Source organism: Sturnira hondurensis, unplaced genomic scaffold, assembly GCF_014824575.4.
Source record: "Sturnira hondurensis isolate 20B ecotype Veracruz unplaced genomic scaffold, ASM1482457v3 Scaffold0022017, whole genome shotgun sequence".
Taxonomy (NCBI): Eukaryota; Metazoa; Chordata; class Mammalia; order Chiroptera; family Phyllostomidae; genus Sturnira; species Sturnira hondurensis.
This window is the reverse complement of record NW_028094648.1, coordinates 8,833,948-8,853,219: the sequence shown is the minus strand read 5'-3', so window position 1 is coordinate 8,853,219 and position 19,272 is coordinate 8,833,948. Positions and strand designations below refer to the sequence as shown.

Genomic DNA, 19,272 nt, shown 5'->3' with positions numbered 1-19,272 from the left:
AGCATAAATTCTACCCTTGATGTGCACTGGTTGAGGTCCGCATAAACATCTGACATGTCCAATCAACAGGCAGCTACGGTAAATTACATTACTATAGGCAGGGATAGAAGCCTTTTATCAATCCCTGTGATCTGTGTTAGGAAGAATATTTTGAACCACTGCTGAGTTCAGCAAAAAGGGCTGTGTGATGGATTAGCAATGTCTTTCATGGCCACAAATGTGTTGCCTATTTTCTTTTCCAAAACGATCCTCCCATTGACTCCTTCCTGGTTCTCTAGCTATATGCTTCTCAAGCTTTAATGTGGGTCTGAATCACCTAACAGTCTTGCTAAAATGCAGATTCAGATGTGGTAGGTAGGCCTGAGATTCTGAATTCCTAAGACACTCCCAGGTGATGCTCATCGTACTCCAAGTTTCCTTTTCTAACATTACAACAACTTCCTTTGTTAATCACCCTCAATATTATTACCTTTATCCCCTTTTCTTACTGCTGATCAGTCAGAGAAGGAAGACATTAGCCATTGCTGTCAAGCCCTAGTCATCAGAAACAATTTTAATTTATTATTAAAAATTCCTGCCACGGCCAAGGAGCTCAGCTGGTTAGAGCATTGTCCTGATACACCAAGGTTGTAAGTTCAATCCTCAGTCAGTGTATATACAAGAATCAAAAAAGTAATGCAAAAATAAGTGGAGCAACAAACCAATATTTCTCTCTCTCTAAAATAAATAAAAAATCCCCAAAATGGTATATATTTCATATACCATGTTTCATGCATATGTTATACATATTTTATATATTTCATATATATAACATATATGCATATATTTGTATAGTAAAGTCTGATTAGTAATGCTTTTATCAATAAGAGTTTCTCTCAATCACTCTTTCTAGGCCTAGAGTATGATAATTAATATCCTTAAAATGACTCCAAAACTCTACAAGATCCTAAACTCCCTACTAAATTATCCAATAAATAATACTCACTATAGTTTTAGGATTTGTTTTACTTTATTGCATTCTAGTTCTTTTTAAATGTATCCTGAACATGATGTACATGGTACTTCCCAGTCACTCCTCAATAATGCAAATTGCCTGACAGTGAGGAACACCCATTCACTCTTACAAACATTATTGCATGAAGGGAGCCCAGGTGGGGGAAATCAGGAGACATGGATACTGACAAGTTAACCAGTTTATATCTTTGCACATTATCCACTGTGGTAAATTCTAAGATATGATGATTCTTTAATCATAGTACTTCACAAGCAAGTATGTGGACCTTGTGCCTACACCAAAGCACATGTTCTTCATGGAAAATTCCCCAGCCGAATCTTCCTCTCATCCCAACATAATCACGATGCGCATTCTTCTTAGTAGCCAAATTTTCAGTCCTGTGTTGAGTCTGTGGGCCCGCTTTCAACTCCAGATTCTTCAATGGCTGAAAACTCTGTTTCAATAAGTGGTTTCAGAAATTTCTCAACCTTGGTTAGTCTTTGCTTCAGTTTCTGCTGCATGGACTCATATTCAGCCAGCATCCGAGCAAACCTTGTTTGCAGGAGGTCTACTGACCCTTCCATTCGAGTGACCTTCTCATCAAGATCTTTAGGGTCACTTCCGGCATTTGCAATATTGATATCCAGCAGACCATCTTTCATCAAGATTTGCTTCCCTTTCTCTTCTAGCATACTTTTGGCGTCTGGGTACTCAGTGAGAGCTTCCATGAGGTCATCCTTTGAGAGACAGAATAGATCTGAGTAGCCGATGCTTTTAATATTGGCTGTTCTTCGATTGCCAGCTTTGCTGCCTTTAATGTTAAGGATGCTGATCTCACCAAAGTAGCTGCCGTCACTCAATACCACAAACTGAGTAATTCCATCATCAGCCACCACAGCAAGTTTGCCTTCCTTAATTATGTACATCTCTCGTCCAATATCACCTTTCTTGCAAATGTAATCCCCAGGACTATAGACTTGGGGTTGTAATTTCAAGACCAACTCCACCAACAGACCTGCTTCACAGTCAGCAAAAATGCGCACCTTTTTTAATGTGTCTAAGTGAACACTGATGGCGATCTCTGCTCTTAGTTTATCAGGTAGATACTTCAAGACTTCTCTCTCGTCAACTGTTTTTTTGTTGGTCCACAGATAGTCAAACCATTTGATAACCCTCTTTTCCATATCTTTGGTTACATTTCGAAAATGCATATATTGCTTGATGGCATCAATTCTTGCTTGAAATTCTGCTCTGGCTGCATTCATGTTGGAAATCATTGAACCTATGTTACCAACGATGGTAGCAAAAATTAATACTCCAATTAGGAAATCAACCACTACAAAGACATACTCAGAGTCCCTCACAGGAGGGGGTGTTTCACCAATGGTGGTCAAAGTCAGCGTAGACCAATAAAGGCTGTATACATATTTTCTAGCCAAACGGCCAAATTCAGGATCATTAATATCAGGGTAGACCCATGTATCATTTCCAAATCCAATAGCTTTGGAAATTGAGTAGTACACACATGCATTCCAGTGGATAATGATGACGATGTACATAACAAGGTTGGAAATCCTGAAGATGTTTGGGTAGTTTGTCCTTGTTTCTGTTCTCTGGAAGAACTCAAACATTCGAGCGATCCTTAATAGTCTATTTAATCTAATTTCTGGGTAGTTCCACCCCAGCTTAAAATACAGCAGATCAGTTGGTACCACTGACAGAACATCAAGTTTAAATTGCAAGCTTGATTTATATTTATCTATAAGTTTAAGCTTTTCCTTCACCAGCAGGCCTTGTTCTAGATAACCTAAAATAGAAAAAAGATCAATGTCATGTTTTTTCTTTTATGCTATCATAAAATTTTTTAAAGATTTTATTTATTTATCTTTAGAGGGAAAGGAGAGAGGGAGAGAAACATCAATGTATGGTTGCCTCTAGTGTGTCCCCTGCTGGGAATTGGCCTGCAGGGAACTGGCCTGCAACCCAGGCATGTGCCCTGACTGGGAATCGAACCTCGATCCTATGGTTCACAGGCCTGCGCTCAATCCGCTGAGCTACACCAGCCAGGGGCTGTCATAAATTTTTTTAAAGTAACATTCAATGAACTTCACTGAGCTCAGAACAAGAACTCATGTTCAATAAATATGCTTTTAGTAATGTAATAAGAAATGAGTATCAATCAACATATGCCTATGGAAATATTATTTTACAGAAATAAAAACTCAAATTTTGTAAGTGCAGAAGTGAGAAATTATACACACTGTAGATATACAAATCTCTCTAGATCCAGTATTTCCATCCAGGCAAAGCCATTGCTTTTATGAACAGTGTTCTTGGAAAGTTCGCTGAACACCTGAGCACTGTGCTCTACTTCACTCTACTCTTTTGACAGAACCCCAACCCCACCCTTGAAACTTGGGTACCTGCCTTGCTGTCTAACAATTCTGCATATTTTTGCTTGCTCCTTCAATGGGAAGCATAACTGTCCTTGGTGGCAACATTTGCATATCTCCTTCTTGACTTCTTTAAACGTGTGGGATCTTCTCTTCTCCTATACTGCTACCACAGCCTTAGTGTATTAAACCCAGAATTTCAGCACTCTGATGCATTTTACTAGGAAAACAACTTGTTCCTCCTCCTTGACTATCAGAGCTGCAAATAGGACATGCCAGAAACATTGCTCTGGTGAGCTGAAATCTAGAGAACATCCCTACTTTACATAATAATTCTTAAAAGCCATGCTGTGTGTTCACCGGATACATTTTCATACAGAGAGCACTGTAGAAACAATGATCTTATATCTACTTAACAAAAACACTTCAAGTAGGGAGTTATTAGATCCTACCCCCTGGTCAATAATGCCTCACCATGGACCACAAAGTTGAGTTACAGGTGTGTGTTCTGTTTCTTACAAAATTTCTAATATGGCCCCGCTGGGTACAATGACATCCCCCCACCAACACCCCATGACTCTTCAATCTCCCTATTAGGTAGCGATTTCCCTTTCCCCACAGGGCTGACAGACTGTTTCTGCTCTCTCTGTTCCTTTCACCTGGCATAAGCCCAATGAACAGGGTAACAGAGGAAAGCTACCAATCACATCCAAAAGGTTGCCTAGAAACGCCCTTCTGAATCAGCTGGAGAGACCTAAGCCCATGAGTGGGAATATGATACTCTTGCTGTGCTTTTTCATCTAAAACATGTTTGTGAGTTTATGTTGAAAATTGCTTTAATTAGAAAATTTCAAATTGTATTATAGAATAAAAGCATGAAATTGCAAAATATCCCAAACTGAACATATTTACCTGTCCTTGTTCGTACAAACATATCGAGAAGATAGACTACATCTGACACGTAATCAAAAATGAGCCAATATTCTAGGTAATCAGACTGCAGTTCATCAAAACACGCTCTGTAAAAGAAAAACTTGTATCACTAAAATGAAATGGGGCCCAGTTTAAGTATTAAAAGTAGTAAGTATAATTTTATCCCAGTGAGAAGTGTAAGTCTAGGAGGACCCTTGGAGTCCACTGAATCCACCACGGCTTCCCCAAATCTTTTCCCGAATAGGAGTAGTTGGGTTATTTTTCTCACACTTCTGAATTCCAACATTCTTTCAACCAGACTAGTCAGCTTTATGAAAACATCACGTAAGAAAAATGGTCTGGAGCTAAAGTCAAATACATTGGGTCTTACGCAATAACCGGGTTCATACTGACTGTCAGTACCCAAAATGCTTCGGGAAACTACGCTTGTTCCTGGTTGGTTGAGCTGTTTACTGTCTAAAAGACAAGGAAGCATGGACATCATTTGGGAAACAAACCTTGCTCTAAAACAATGTACATCCTTAATCTTTTTCTACTCTTGGCAAAATTTTTTTCATGGAGGAAAACAAAATTTCCCCCAAAGTTCTAATTAAATGACTGAGCAATCAAAAGTTTAAAAGCATCATCTTCATTCCTCCATCCTTGTACGGGATTTCCAAGCACGTTGGGAATGAAAGTACCTTCTCCTGACCTTAGAAAAACACATTAAGAATAATGTAACTCTTTACAACCTGTGGTGGAGAAAAGAGGTATGTCCCGAAGAGCTCTAGATCAAACTGTTAATTCAGTTAACTTGAAAACTAGAAGTGGGCTGAGATCCACAAAAATATATATACACCTTGCAATAATCATAGTCCAGTTGTACATGACGGGTAAGGAGATGCAAAACAGCCAGTTGTAGTATGTGTTTCCTGAGGGGTCAATAACTACGACTTCTTTCTTCTCTCTAGCAGCAATTAGAAACAAAGGGGAAGGTTACCAAGAAACAAGAACATTCTTATTTCACCTGTCATATATGGTTATACCCATCATCCACTATTAATAAAATAGAAGGAAGCGGAAGAAGCTCGCTCTGTGGTGAGAAGATTAGCTTGGCATCAGTGCACTAGTCATAAGAAACTAGTTAGTGGAGAGGGGCTAAATAGTAAAATTACTAGTCTTACATTAAACCGTATACCAAACTTTTACTAAAGCCCTCGTTTTACTGTCATGCTGCAGACACTCTATCACTTCAGCCACAAACAAAGAATCATGGCATGGATTATGTCAGTCTCTGGAAATTCCACAGAACTCTCTGGTAGGTTACAGATGACGGGAGAGTGCTGGCTTTGCCACGCCCCCTACCAGGTAACAAAACAACCAGAAACTACACTGTAAGGAGGGAACTCATGGCTACTTTCTAATCTGTATGGAAAGAAGAATATAACACAATCTAATAAAACTGCTTGTTCATAAGTACGTACAAAGGATTAGGAGAGAGAAGAGTGGGCAAGAGGAAGGAAGGAAGAAAATATATGGTAAAATAAAATTTTAAAACTTTTTCTAGTATTAAGCCTATATTTTTAAGGATTTTTTTTCTCTGTATTCAACAACTTTCTAACAGGCACAAATGATTGAACCATTGTCTGCTAAAGAGTTTTAATTAAGTTTAGAAAACAAATTTCCCTTTAATAAAATGTAAAAAGAGAGCTTTGCAACTATCACTCAGACTTACCATTGTGAAATTCTAACTCTCAAGTGTTTGTTTTAAAAGGATGTTTTAGCCCTGGCTGGTGTGGCTCAGTGGATTGAGTGCCAGCCTGTGAACCAAAGGGTTGCTGGTTTGATTCCCACTCAGGGCACATGCCTGGGTTGCAGGCCAGAACCCTAGTAGGGGGCACGTGAGAAGCAACCACACGTCGATGTTTCTCTACCTCTCCTTCCCTCCCCCTCATTCTAAAAATAAATACATAAAACCTTTTTTAAATTATCTTTCAAATGGCTGGTGTTTCATCTCTTGAAATTAGGCATGGCTTTTGCAATGAGACTTCTTTACTTCAGAGTATTTACCATATAATATTTATTATGCAAAAATGTTAATGAAATTAAATTTATATTTCAATTGTAAAATTGATGGTAAGACACTAGAAATCAAGTTCTCCATGGAGCCTAAATATCTCCCAGTGGTAAGTTAATCTTTATCAATGTTTGGGAAAGGGAATTAATGATAACAATGAAAATTCTTGATGAGATAACTAAGAATAATGTTTCCATTGTTAATTTTAAGAAAATTTAAAAATTTTAATCTACACTTAATACCAATTTGTTCAGTCTTTATAAAGGATCTCTTTACTATAAAGTTTTGGGAAACTATCCCTGTATCCAAAACCCACTACAAATGCATCCCTAATTTCAGTGAGAGTAAAAGAACATACTCTTCTTTCTTTTCTCTGTCTTTCTTTTCCTCTTTCTTTTTCTTCTCTTTGTCCTTTTCTTTCTTCTTTTTCTTCTCTGGGTCCTTTTTATTTTCATTTTTATCATCTAACTTGCTGAAAAAATGCAATATGTAGTTAGTATTAAAAACAGAAACATTATGAGAAGGAAAATGTGGAAATCTAGCTTACCTTTTCTTCTCTTTTTTCTTTTTCTTTTTTTCTTTTGGCTCTCTAAAGAAGAAACAATATCTCTGTAACATATTCAAATCACATTCTGACTTCCATTCTTATTTACATTTCTCTCCACTGAGCAAGAATTCTCAGCTTTCTATTCTGCTTCTGTGCTTAGAAGCCAGAAATCTGGTCTCCTAATGGAGAGTTCTTCAAAAAAAGTACGTGCACCCAGGTAACAAAGCAAAGAAACAAAAATTCCTGGGTAGGTGAATGTGGAAAACTGAAGAAAGTGGAGGGGGTTAAAGGCATAAACCAAAGGAGAGAAATTTAAGTAACAACAGCCTCTAAAAGAATGAACTTACAAAGTTTCAATGTATATTTAAAATTAGCCTGGGCCATGCAAATTCATTAATAAATTAAAATCAATTAAAAATTATTTCAAAAAGAAGTTTCTTGATATTACTTATATTCACCCTTGAATAAGAGCTTTGAGAATTTTTTTAAAATGCCATCTATTTTCTGTAGAGGGTTAACCCTGCATGAAGCAATTTTTTGGTGAATTGTCAAAAAGCTCTGTGGTAACAGTGGAATCCTATTTCTTAGAATTATTCACTGAATTTGAGATCATTTTTCCCCTGTGTACAATTTCTTCTTAAGTGAGTATATGTGATTAGAGGCCTCTTTCTATGCCTGATTTTCTCAATTAGCAGAAGAATGGATTCTGGAGTCAGACAGACAGGCCTAAGGTCTCAGGAGGCTGCCATTGTTGGCTCAAATATCTTGAGAAGATCTATTATTCAGACATGAAAGAACAAGCACCTCACTATCACTAGGACCATCAGAGAAGGCTGTTAAAGGGAGATCAGCCTAAACCTAGGCTTCAAAGTATGAGCAAGAGTTGGAAAAGTTGAGAAGAAGAAGGACAATGTTAAAGGGGGGCGGGGGGAGGAGGATTTTTAGTTGCAAATGCACAAATAAATCTCACCTGGGTACAAATGACCCAGAAGAAGTGGAAAGCTACTAGTGAGGAGAAATAAGAGAGAAAATTGACAAGTAAAGTGAGGCTTAGCATCCAAGGTCATCCTGTACAAACAGAAATAAAATATAAAGTTGGAAAAGGGAGAATTTATTGCAATGGGAGCACACCTGTATGACACAGGATTTAATCCCCTAGCATCCATCCTGGGAGACGGTGCTGATGCAATGCCCCGATGGCTCTTGGATGCTCCAAAAAAGGTGAGAGCCCACACTAAGTGAGACAGAAATGACAAAATGCCACGTCAGGTGGTAGAAGGAGGCATCAGAATGACTCAGAGTGGTATGTTAATGTGCTCACACTACATGAGGAAGGTAGCCCACCAATGAATTGTGTTCCCTAAAATGGCTCAGAGAATGAAAAAGTGGTAAGGAACTTGCTGGTGGGAGGGCCACCAGCATCACCGGGTAGCTCGGTGGTGTCATCTTCTGTAGGCCAGAGTTGGCAATAGGTGAGGCCGCTACAGAACTGGGTTCCCTGGGTGCAATGGGGGTGACAGGATTTAGAAATATCAGAAACCAGTGGCAGTGCTTACCCTTTAGAGAGAGATAGGTCCCCTAAATGCAAGTTGCAGTATTCAAATACATACAGACTACTTTTAACACGGGTAGCTATGTTTTCCAGAAGTTCATAAACCAACAACAAAATAACAGTATCATTGCCATTGTATTAGATAGAGTTTGCCTAGGAAATATCTGCTCCGTAACAGGTTCAGCTATATCCCTACCTTTTTAGTGGTTTTCTTTATAAACGAAGCTTTTGTTCTCTATTGTAAATGTACTTACTGGTCCTTATTGCTGCTGTTGTTAACATTGAAAAGTGCAATGACGCCAGGCAGGTACTCCTCCCTAGGAAATGAAAAAATGCAGTGAAATCACAATAGCCATAATGTCCATGGTAAGCACATGGTCTTAAAGAAAAAATTCTTTTCAGTTTCTACTTATTACTGGTAATTGTCTAGACAATTTTTGAAAACATAGAGCCTCCATGAAGCACGAGCTATCAAATAACAGGCCAAGAACCAAAGTGATTAGTATACGCCTACTGACCCATGCTCACACCAAGAAGTAACACTCTTCTTGGTCTCCAGTGAGCCTGCTGAATGCAGCTAACTCCTGCAAGAGACCTAATTCTCAGACTTAGGAAGACAGGAAGGGGGAGAAAGGCAAATGAAACTAGTGGAAAAGCTGGAGGTAGACGTTGAAAAGAAAAATAGGAGAGAAGGGGAAAAAAAGTAGGGAGAAAAAGAATATGTTCCCTAAGATGGGACTCCCTGACTCAAACAAACACCACACTGCTTCCACACCCTCGGAGTCATGTGTGTGAAGTTTCCATAACTGCTTATTCCCTGCAAAGGACATTAAGCTTTTCTTTTCTGGCTACTCACTCCAGCGCTCTACCTCCCTGAAAGGAGGGTCAGATGGGATACAGCATTTTAAAAAATGACAGGCCCCCTTCTCACATACAACTGCTTCAGGATCCTGGAAGAAGGACCAGAAAGGAAGAGGAGATCAGAAAGGACTGGGGCATGAGGTTTCTCAAGAGACAGCATGTGTCTCAGAGAAAATGCTCAGCAAGAGGGTTAATGACTTGGAGGCCCGCGGACATGAATAATCATCAGGCATTAGCAGTTTCCCAAGAAAAGAAAAGGGTCAGGAACACAAGTAACGAGTTTCTCCTAAGATCCTGCATAGTGACACAGGAACAGGGCATTTGCCAAGCCCATTAAGTGAAAGCAGAAGATCTTTTTTTCATCTAAACAATGGTTTAAAAACCAGCATGGAGGAATAGATCATACTGCCCACCTCTGTGATGGTCCGCCCCTTCTGCATGAATTGTTTCTGAAGGAATCCCTCGCGTGGGGGGTTTCACTCTCAGAGTCTTCAAATACAGAGGCACTGCCATCGTCCTCAGAAAAGGAACTACAGTCCAATGGGAGGGAGAGATGAATAGATCAATGCTCTAAGCCATAGTGAAGGAACCCCAGTTCTCATTGGGGGACCATTGCCTCATTCCTTCTCCTTCCTCCTCAAACTAGCACACACTACAACTTTCAATTACAGTGAAGTGAGAGCTGTACAGAACACATAGAGTTATGCGCACAATTCAGTGAGATACATGTAATTAAGACAATACTTTCTAGGTCTTCCACAACTCTCTCGTTTGATCGATGTTAATATTTACCAAATGGAAAGTGTGGTATCTGTGTTTTAGGCCATATTTTACAGTTGTATGGACTAACCTGTAAAAACATTCCATCCATTAAAAACATATTCAACCACATGTATGTATGTATGTTCTCTTCACTTATAGGGTAACTGCTTTAAATTACACTTTTAAAACATGCTAGCATTTCACATTCTGTATTTTTTCACATTTATCTATGGAAACATTATTGCTTTAGAACTGAAATGCCCCATGAGGAAAGGTCCTGTCAGTGACGGAGGAAATATTTGGCATAGGAGCTGCTAAATAATGGACACGATAATATCTATTTATTTCTTACACAAGTTATGCTGTTTCAAACTCTAAACAAATTTGCTACATTCAATAAATTACAAAGTTCAAGGGTACAAATTAGAAGTTAAATGGAAACTAAACCTAGTTAAATTTAAGAAATGTGGCTGGTATTTAAAATGCATAGAAAAAGGCATAGAGTTACCCGCATGCTCCACTTTCCATCCGCCGTATTTCCTTTTCCATGTGAGGGACAATCACATTGGGAATGTTTACGAAGGAGTGCTGTGTGTTGATAATATTTTTCTTCATGGTTAGTTTAACATCTGGGAAGAGAAAAAGCTTATTAGGAGGAAGATTTTTTAATATACTTGCATATGTGATAAAAATTTTCACTCTACCATTCTTCTAAAGATGTAGTAATAACCCTATTTCCAGTTACATGTGGGGATTATTCTTTAATAGAATACAAACATGGCCTAAACCCAGAGTTTAATGTCTTTTTTAAAATTCAAAAATATAGCAGACAGATAGGCCCGTTTTTTTAAATTTAGGACCTACCCAGTTTTGATACACTCAGGCAATGTGGGTTTTGAACAAAACTACAGGGATTTCACATATACATCAAGCATTAAGCAACAATAGAAAATAATAAAATAAAATACAAAATGGGTGTAATCAGCTGTAAATGTCCATAGGCATTTAGAAAGCAAGGGTCTTGCATGGTTTTCACTTTGGACTAAATAAGGATGCAACTGGTCCACATTTTTAACAAGTCCTCTAAATTATGGTGATACATACAACCATAGCAACATATTTTGGGAAACACTGGCCTGAACTCTCATCTGGGTACTTATTTTCTAAGATCAGGTGGAATGAGCTGGACCAGACATCAATTCACTTCCCAGCACCTTCCAGCATGTACCACCCTGTTATTGCCTCCTACCGCATTGCCTCCACTGGCCCACTTCAACTGCTCTGAGTGGGTGGTTTCTGTCCATTGTCCTCAGAAGGGCCCTCTCCCTAATTCTGAAGGGGCCCACCTGGAGAAAGCCAGAAACCACAACAAAGATGCTGTTCCCTGCTGCTCCTCTGGCTGCCACGCAGGGAGGGGTCTGGGCTGCAGAGTGGAGAATCTTCCTCCTCCCAAGCCCTTGCTTCCCTTGATTACCTCGGCCTGGAGAGGCCTTCATGTTCCATGAGCCACCACTTAAAAGAACTTACTGCCCTGGCTGGTGTAGCTCACTGGATTGAGCATGGGCTGTGAACCAAAGGGTCGCCAGTTCAATTCCCAGTCAAGGCACATGCCTGGGTTGCAGGCCAGGTCCCCAGTGGGGGCCACATAAGAGGCAACCACACATGGATGTTTCTCTCCCTCTTTTCTCCCTCCCTTCCCCTCTCTCTGAAAAAAAATGTAAATAAATAAAAAAATTTTAAAAAAAGAACTTACCTATCTCCACAAAAGCCAGCACATGTGATGTACCCTTTGAAGGATTCCCTGGAAAACTCTAGGTAGACTTTTAAGGTGGTAAAACTGGGCGTCCTGTGGGTACAGGTGGGCAAGAACAGGAATTATATGTGCCGTTAATAATATGCAAATTTATTTGCATCAAAAAACTCTAGGGGCCCAGGGACCTTTAGGTTAGAGAATCATATACATTCAAGCAGGGCTACGTTTTCAAGGTACTCACTGATACAGATGGACCAGCTGTTTATAGCCAGCATCCCTTTTGATGGTAATTGTCCAACAACTGCAAAATTTGCTAATATTTTTAATATCACCTCTACTCCCTAATTTTATTTTTAAAATAGTTTTCTGGTATATGCCTTAGTGCCTCCATTAGTTTAGGAGTTCTTGGACTCAGGACAATTTCTAATGTTCTTTTTTCATCCCCCTTAATGTCTATTATGATGCTATAAAATTAGTATGTGCTCAGTAACTAGTTCACTTAGTTACTAAACCAGCTCATCAGTGACATATTTATTTCAGAAGGTTTTCCATTTATTACATGTTTTTAAAATAATGTTTTCTAATTAAACAGAAAATTTATAACTCATATAATAATTTCTTAATACTTGGGCTATGATATGAAAACAGATTACTCCTAAGGGACAACATGTGTTCTATCTTCAATTCCCTTACAGAGCCATACTGTTTCACACCTCTGCACCTTTGCCCATGCACTCCCTCTGTCTGGGAAGTCCCCCTCCCTGATGTCTTAGAAGAGCACTAACCATTGTTTAAGGCCAAACCAAGGTCAACTCCACACTGACTCCCCAGTCTCAACTGAGCTAATCACTTCCTCCCCTTCTCTGCCGCTGCATTTTGTACATATTTCAGTCCTTTTGTTCTATGGTAAATTGTTGTACACATGTCTTTATAATGAGGCTGTGACCTTCAAGAGTGGAGACCTTTGTAAGCATGCAGAATGCCTGCATATAATAGGTACTTAATAAATGCTTAAGTGAACAAATCTTGTTTTTTAAAAACTTAAAATTATATTCACATGAATTTTCATTAGAAGCTATGAAAACTCACTGAATTTACTACGATTTTGAAAAGATTCTTAGCATAGTAGACATGGTGGATTGTCACACAGCGCCCATTCTTCTCTCCTAGTGTGCTTTCATGATTTGCAAAACTGGAACAGCTAAAAATCTGCATTTCCCAAACTCCTTTGCAGCTTAGACTCTGTGAGCCACTTAGGTGTGGTCATTTGAATTCACTTTTGTGAGCTTTGCAGGATGGAAACGCGGTGAAGGCAGTAGTTCTTTCACCTCTACTCTGGCTGCAGCAAGAACAGCCAGGGAGACACTGGGTCCGGGGGGCATCCACCCCTGTGCAGTCACTAGCTTTCCAAGAGCTTATGCTGGTACGGGGCTGGCAGGAATGAAGTGGCCCTTGAAGTAATAATTGCAGTGGAAGTGGCTTCCTGATCCCTGGATCACACTTGATATGGCACATTCTGGAACAAAGTTCCAGGGGGGGATTTCTCACTGCCCACCTTCCAGAATGTGAAAGAGGAAGAAATTTCCAGGCAGGCCAGTTCTGGGATGCTGTTCTGAGGTCATACCTAGCCTATTGCTTTAGCCCTTCCAAGGACTGTGTTAGTTCAAAGAATTAAAGTTCTCTATTTAAAGGGTCAGTGTACAGTTTGTTTTTTGCAAATAAACGGAATCTTTTCCTGATTCTCAATAGGTGGGGTGCTATGGAACATTAAAATGGTTGTCAAAACAGGAGAAAGGAGTGGAGGAAAAGGACAGAGGGACATGTGAAAGGAGAGGAAAAAAATGGAAAGAAGAAAAGAATGGGGAGGGAAAGCAAAAAGTAGAGACCACAGCCCTGGCTGGTATAGCTCAGTGGATTGAGCACAGGCCTGTGAAGCAAAGGGTTGCTGGTTCAATTCCCAGTCAAGGCACATGCCTAGGTTGCAGGCCAGGTCCCCAGTTGGGGATATGCAAGAGGCAACCACCCATTGATGTTTCTCTCCCACTTTTTCTCCTTCCCTTCCCCTCTAAATAAATAAATAAGTAAAACATATTTTATAAAAAAAGTAGAGAACATTCCCAGACTGCTGTTGTTCTAGTTGTCTGGAAAAAATATAGGAGGGATATTAATGGTCAAACCAGGTTTTTTGACTTGTCTCCCATAGTTCTCTTACTCAGGACTATTTTATAAGGGCATAATGGACCACCCTTGATTTCTGCTGACATTTGAAAATCTACATTATAATATATTCTAGAATTCATTGAAAATTTTTACATTAGTCAAACCTTTCAAGACAATTAGAGTATTGTCTCCTTAAATGTGTTCATGGGTTTTTGTTTGAAATGAGCAAAATCACCATTATGTGCATCCCATATTTACGAGCACTAGAGGGAATTTGAAGAAAGGTAAGCTTAACAATGATGCTCTTTGCTTTTTTAGAGATTTCCCACCAAATATACAGCCAAGCAATATAAGGAGTACTGGGGCTTCTAAAAGTCCAGGAACCTTAATTCACTTTAGCTATTCCCGTGTTTTACAAATATTGGATAGTGTATCAGACAGTTGTGTTTGTGGTTTTTATATATCTTTGTTTAATAATACCTTTGTTCCTGCTGTTCCCTTGGTATAAAATTACTGACTCTTTTTTCCCCAGGAAAAATCTTATTTGTTCTTCAAAAATCAGTTTAGAAGACTTTGATGACTACTTGGACACAAGAATTCAATGCACTTTCTCATTTGTATCCGTAGTTCTTTACCTCTTCACACTCACACAGGCTGATATACAGGTACTGGTATGTCTAGCTACTCTACCAGACTGTGAGCTCTTTGGGAAAGTTCATCCAGGGGCAGTCAAACCCAACCTGACACATAGTAAAGCTTCGCAGAATTACATTGGAGTCAGTGCTGCATCGAGTCCTAACTGTGTACCATAAACATAACTCATTATTACAATGACTTCAATCTTTCAATGAAACGTAAGTAATGAAGTAGGAGCTACAAAATAAATTTATTTTTATTACAAAATAAAATACCTGGCTAGGACACAATTATCTTGATTGCTTATAAGAATTTAAGAACATAAGGAAGAAAATGTTAGGTGATCCATCAACAAAGGCATGAAGCATGGAGATTTGGGAAGAGGGAGGGGAAATAGAAAGAGAGGCACAAATCACTAGGAAGAGAGTTAGGGGTAATTATAAGTGCCAACAGCAGACAGCCTGAGCTGCCTCTTCCCCAAAACTGTCCTGCTTAATCAGAAGCCAAGGAAATATCAAAATGTAAGGAAAACAGAAATGAATAACAACAATCAATGGTGCATATTCATCTAGGAGTCTTTGTCCCACCAAGAAATTGTCATTTCTTATGACAATTGAAACTGTATGTTTCATTTTGGGACCTTGAAAATATTTCAGTCTTAGCCTTGGCTGGTGTGGCTCAGTGGATTGAGTGCTGACTTGTGAACCAAAGGGTTGCTGGTTTGATTCCCAGTCAGGGCACATGCCTGGGTTGTGGTCCAGGTCCCCAGTAAGGAGCACACAAGAGGCAACCGCACAGTGACGTTTCCCCGCTTTTTCTTCTTTCCTTCCCCTCTCTCTAAAAATAGATAAGTAAAACCTTTTAAAAAAAGAAAAGAAAGAAAGTACTGTGGCCTTAGTGTGCAAATAAAGTAAATTCTAGTTTTAAAAGGGAAAACAAAAGGATCTCAACACCTACCTCACACCACCACAAAAATTAATTCAAGGCGGGCTACTAAGAAAAACTTACTCATGACACTTGTTAAAGATGGTAAGACAGACATTATTCAGTGGTGACTACTACAGTGGGGGTTTTTAATACGGGAGAGAGATTGGGGTGAACTTTGAATACAGGTGGGTATTTACAGCGGGGGGCAGAGTGGGAGGGAGTGTCAATGGACGGAAATTAATTACTAAGAGGAAACATCAAGACTAAAGCAATTCTTGCTAGACTGACTCAAAGGGAAGAATTCCTGCCAAAGGCAGGCCAGGGTGATGTGAGTGATAAGAGTGGGGAATTAGGAATTTGATTAGGTATTAAGTCTGATCAGATCAAGTTTGCAGGCTTTCCACTAAACTGATTTAGCAGGAGTCTTGCTAAACCTGAAATGAGTGGGTCAAGTACAGAAGCCAGAGGTGGGGCCTAATCAGAAAGAGGACTCAAAGCATCATTACTCAAGTTTGGTCTAAGGAAGGGTCAGCAGGACCATAGAGCTAAACATCAAAGTTAACATTATAAAGCTTCTAGAAGAGATAATAGGAGGGTAGCTTCATGACCTTGGGTTAGCCATGATTTCTTAGTGAGAACACAAGAAAAGCACTAAACCTAAAAAAATTTTCAGTGAATGGATATCATCAGAATTTTAAATTTTTGTTCATCAAAAGACAGAAAATAAAATGTAAAGGCAAGCCACAGAGAATGTTCACAAGCAAGTTCAAGGTATATTTATATGAAAAATATATAACCATAATGTATGAAGGATTTGTATGAATCAACAATAAAAAGAAAAACAGAGTAAAAATATGGACAAAAGTTGAACAACAATAAAGTAATTTAAAAAAATATATGAACATAAGACTTGAACAAGTCCTTCCTTAAAGGAGATATAAAAGTAGTCAGTAAGAACATAAGAATATGTTTAACATCATTACTCATCAGATAAATTTTTTAAAAACTCAGTGATATATCATTTTGCACACCGTACAATGGTTAAAATTTTTGACAGACAATATCAAATGTCATGTACATCTCTGGTAGGAGGAAAATGGTACACCCTCTTTGGCAAACTGGCAGTCTCTTACAAAGATGAGCATATATCTACTGTTACTTGGTAATTCCACTGTAGGTATTATTCAGTATAAATAAAATCATATGTACACTAAAAAATACTTGTAGCAGCTATAGTTATAGAATGACCAGCTGGAAGCACTCCACACTTTCATCCATAGGAAAATGGATAAACAAACTGGTTTATACAGTGAAATACTTCTCAGTAATAAGAAAAGGGTGCACTATTGATACAACAACGTGGATGAATCTCAAAAACATTCCTTGGAGGAGAAGAAACCTGATTCAAGAGTATATGCTTTATGACTCTACTTATATAAAATTCAAGAGCATGCAAAATTATTAATGGTGATAGAAATCAGAGCAGTAGTTGTCTGGGGTCAGGGGAGGTCAGTGAGAATTTACTCGAAGCGGGCATGAGGGAAATTTCTGGAAGGCAAGTGGGGAGATGGTTACATGAATGTATAAATTGTACCCTTAATATATATGCATTTTGTTATAGGCAAATTTTTCCTTTACTTTTAAAAATATAAAAAAGATAGTGGCATAAAAAAGAAGTGAAAATTTTAAAAATGAAGTCAATGTAATGTGATGATTTTTAATGCAATAATAGAAGCAACCATTTAGGCATAAATTGTGTAATTCTCACTATAAAACTGTGAAGTAAGTGTTGTCCTTGGGTTTCCTTGTCTGAGAAAAAGACACCTGGGGCTGAGAACACATACTAAATTTGCCAAGATCACGTACTAGCCAGAAAGAATACCAGACATAAGAGATGCAAACCAAAGTATGCACAAGGCTGACATCCGTACCCTTTGATTATTATCACACTGATAATGAGTTTCCCCAAAATCTTTTGTACCAGAACTGAGAAATCAAAAACATATTTGAATGTTAATATTAAAGTCATCATAATTTTCGGGTTCCATTTTAGTAACCCACTTTCAAATTTGAGGACAATGAGATCTCAGGGGTAAAAAATAAACCAAAGGCTACATATAGTGTGTGTCTAAACAAATCACACTACATGTCTTGACTGACAGAAATAATCGACTTGCTTTAACATAACATTTGGATTTTAAATGAGTGATTTTTTGTGTGTCATTTGGTTCCTATTGCAAGGTACAGTGATCTCTGCAGGGTAGAATCGTAACAACTCAGGGGCAATTATAAGCCCAAATGTCACCTGAGCCAACTCCCCACCTGAGACAGAAAGAAGTGCCTCTTTGCATTCTGGACAAATAAGGACCTGGTCTCTTCCTAAACATTTCTGATTGTGGGGACTTCCTGCCTTGTGAGTAGTGCATTCCTTCCCTGGGTATCTTCATTCTTTAGAAATTATTTTCTTTCCTGAATAACATTCGCACTTCAGTCTGTCATGAGGATTAAATGAGTAAACAATTTAGCATTATGCCTGGCACAAAGTAAGAGCCCGGTAAACAGACACTTCCATCCTTGGTTTAAAGAACATATTCCTCACACTAGCACACACTTTTGAGTTACAGTGAATTTCATATCATCTCCACCTCTTTATGCTCATTTATGCTGAGGGATCCCAGGGTGAAACTACCCCTATCTGTCCTCAGAACTTTCCCTCTCCATTCATAGGGCTCAACTAGATTAAAATAAGGAAATTATTTGAAGTGGGAAAATGTATAAAATACACTTCATTATTTACAGTAAAATAGTCACTTATACTTTATAAAATGTTAAATCTTCGAGTAAGTATAACAATAAATAATATTCTTTATCTCACCTTAGCAGTCAAACAACTAATGAAAATAACTGAGCAACCAGTAAAGCGAGGTGTTTTTATGATTTTTGTTAATGAAAGTGTACATATATTTGAAATACAGTGTTTTAAAATAGAATTAATTTTAACTAAGCAACACCACCTTTAAAAGGGCAGATTGCTCCATTAACTCCTTTGTGGGATTAGAATGTAGGCGTGACTCTATTTGCCAGCATATTTCGATCAATGAACACTTTCTCTAAGAAACCTCAGGCCTAGTGACTAAGAAAGAAAGAATATATAATTATTTCATCTATCACAACACAGAAAAAGTTATGTGAGTAAAAAATAAATAAAGATGCACAACATCACCCCTATAGTCAGAGCAAACCAAGCCTGGGCTTTGCTCAAACCGGAAGAAAAAAGAAATCTCTACCTTTACCCCAAAATTTTGTGCTGGGCCAAGTGCTCTATATAGAAAAAGCTTTTTAAAAAAATTATATAATCACTTTTTACATACATAATAACTCTAGAAAAAATGGAAAATATAGATGGAAAAAACAAAGACACTCAATATTCTATTGTAAACTTTATTTACAAATATATTCCCCACTATTTCTATGGTTTCCTTTTTCTTTTTTTTGAAGATTTTATTTAGTTTTTTTTATATAGAGGGGGAGGGAGGTAGAAGAGAGGGAGAGAAACATCCATCCGCTGACCAGGGCAGCCCATATGCACCTGGACTCAGGACCAAACCTGCAACACGGGAATGTGCCCTGGCCTGGAATCAACCTGCGACCTTTTGCTTTGCGGGATGCCCAACCCACTGAGCCACACAGGTCAGGGC

The 19,272-nt window shown here is 38.5% G+C and overlaps 1 protein-coding gene across 1 annotated transcript in view; it reads right to left on the bottom strand.

Annotated features, from left to right (window-relative positions):
* Positions 1-1,371: 1,371 nt before the first annotated feature.
* The window catches only part of CNGA1 (cyclic nucleotide gated channel subunit alpha 1), a 33,315-nt gene continuing 15,414 nt past the window's right edge, over positions 1,372-19,272 (bottom strand). Inside the window, exons 2-10 of the mRNA XM_037034157.1 lie at positions 11,852-11,944; positions 10,607-10,727; positions 9,750-9,866; positions 8,730-8,792; positions 6,924-6,965; positions 6,735-6,848; positions 5,159-5,266; positions 4,300-4,406; positions 1,372-2,801 (exon numbers count right to left, since the gene is read on the bottom strand). Coding sequence (XP_036890052.1) covers positions 1,387-2,801; positions 4,300-4,406; positions 5,159-5,266; positions 6,735-6,848; positions 6,924-6,965; positions 8,730-8,792; positions 9,750-9,866; positions 10,607-10,713 — 2,073 coding nt within the window. The 5' untranslated portion in view covers positions 10,714-10,727; positions 11,852-11,944 and the 3' untranslated portion in view covers positions 1,372-1,386. The remainder of the gene's footprint in view (positions 2,802-4,299; positions 4,407-5,158; positions 5,267-6,734; positions 6,849-6,923; positions 6,966-8,729; positions 8,793-9,749; positions 9,867-10,606; positions 10,728-11,851; positions 11,945-19,272) is intronic.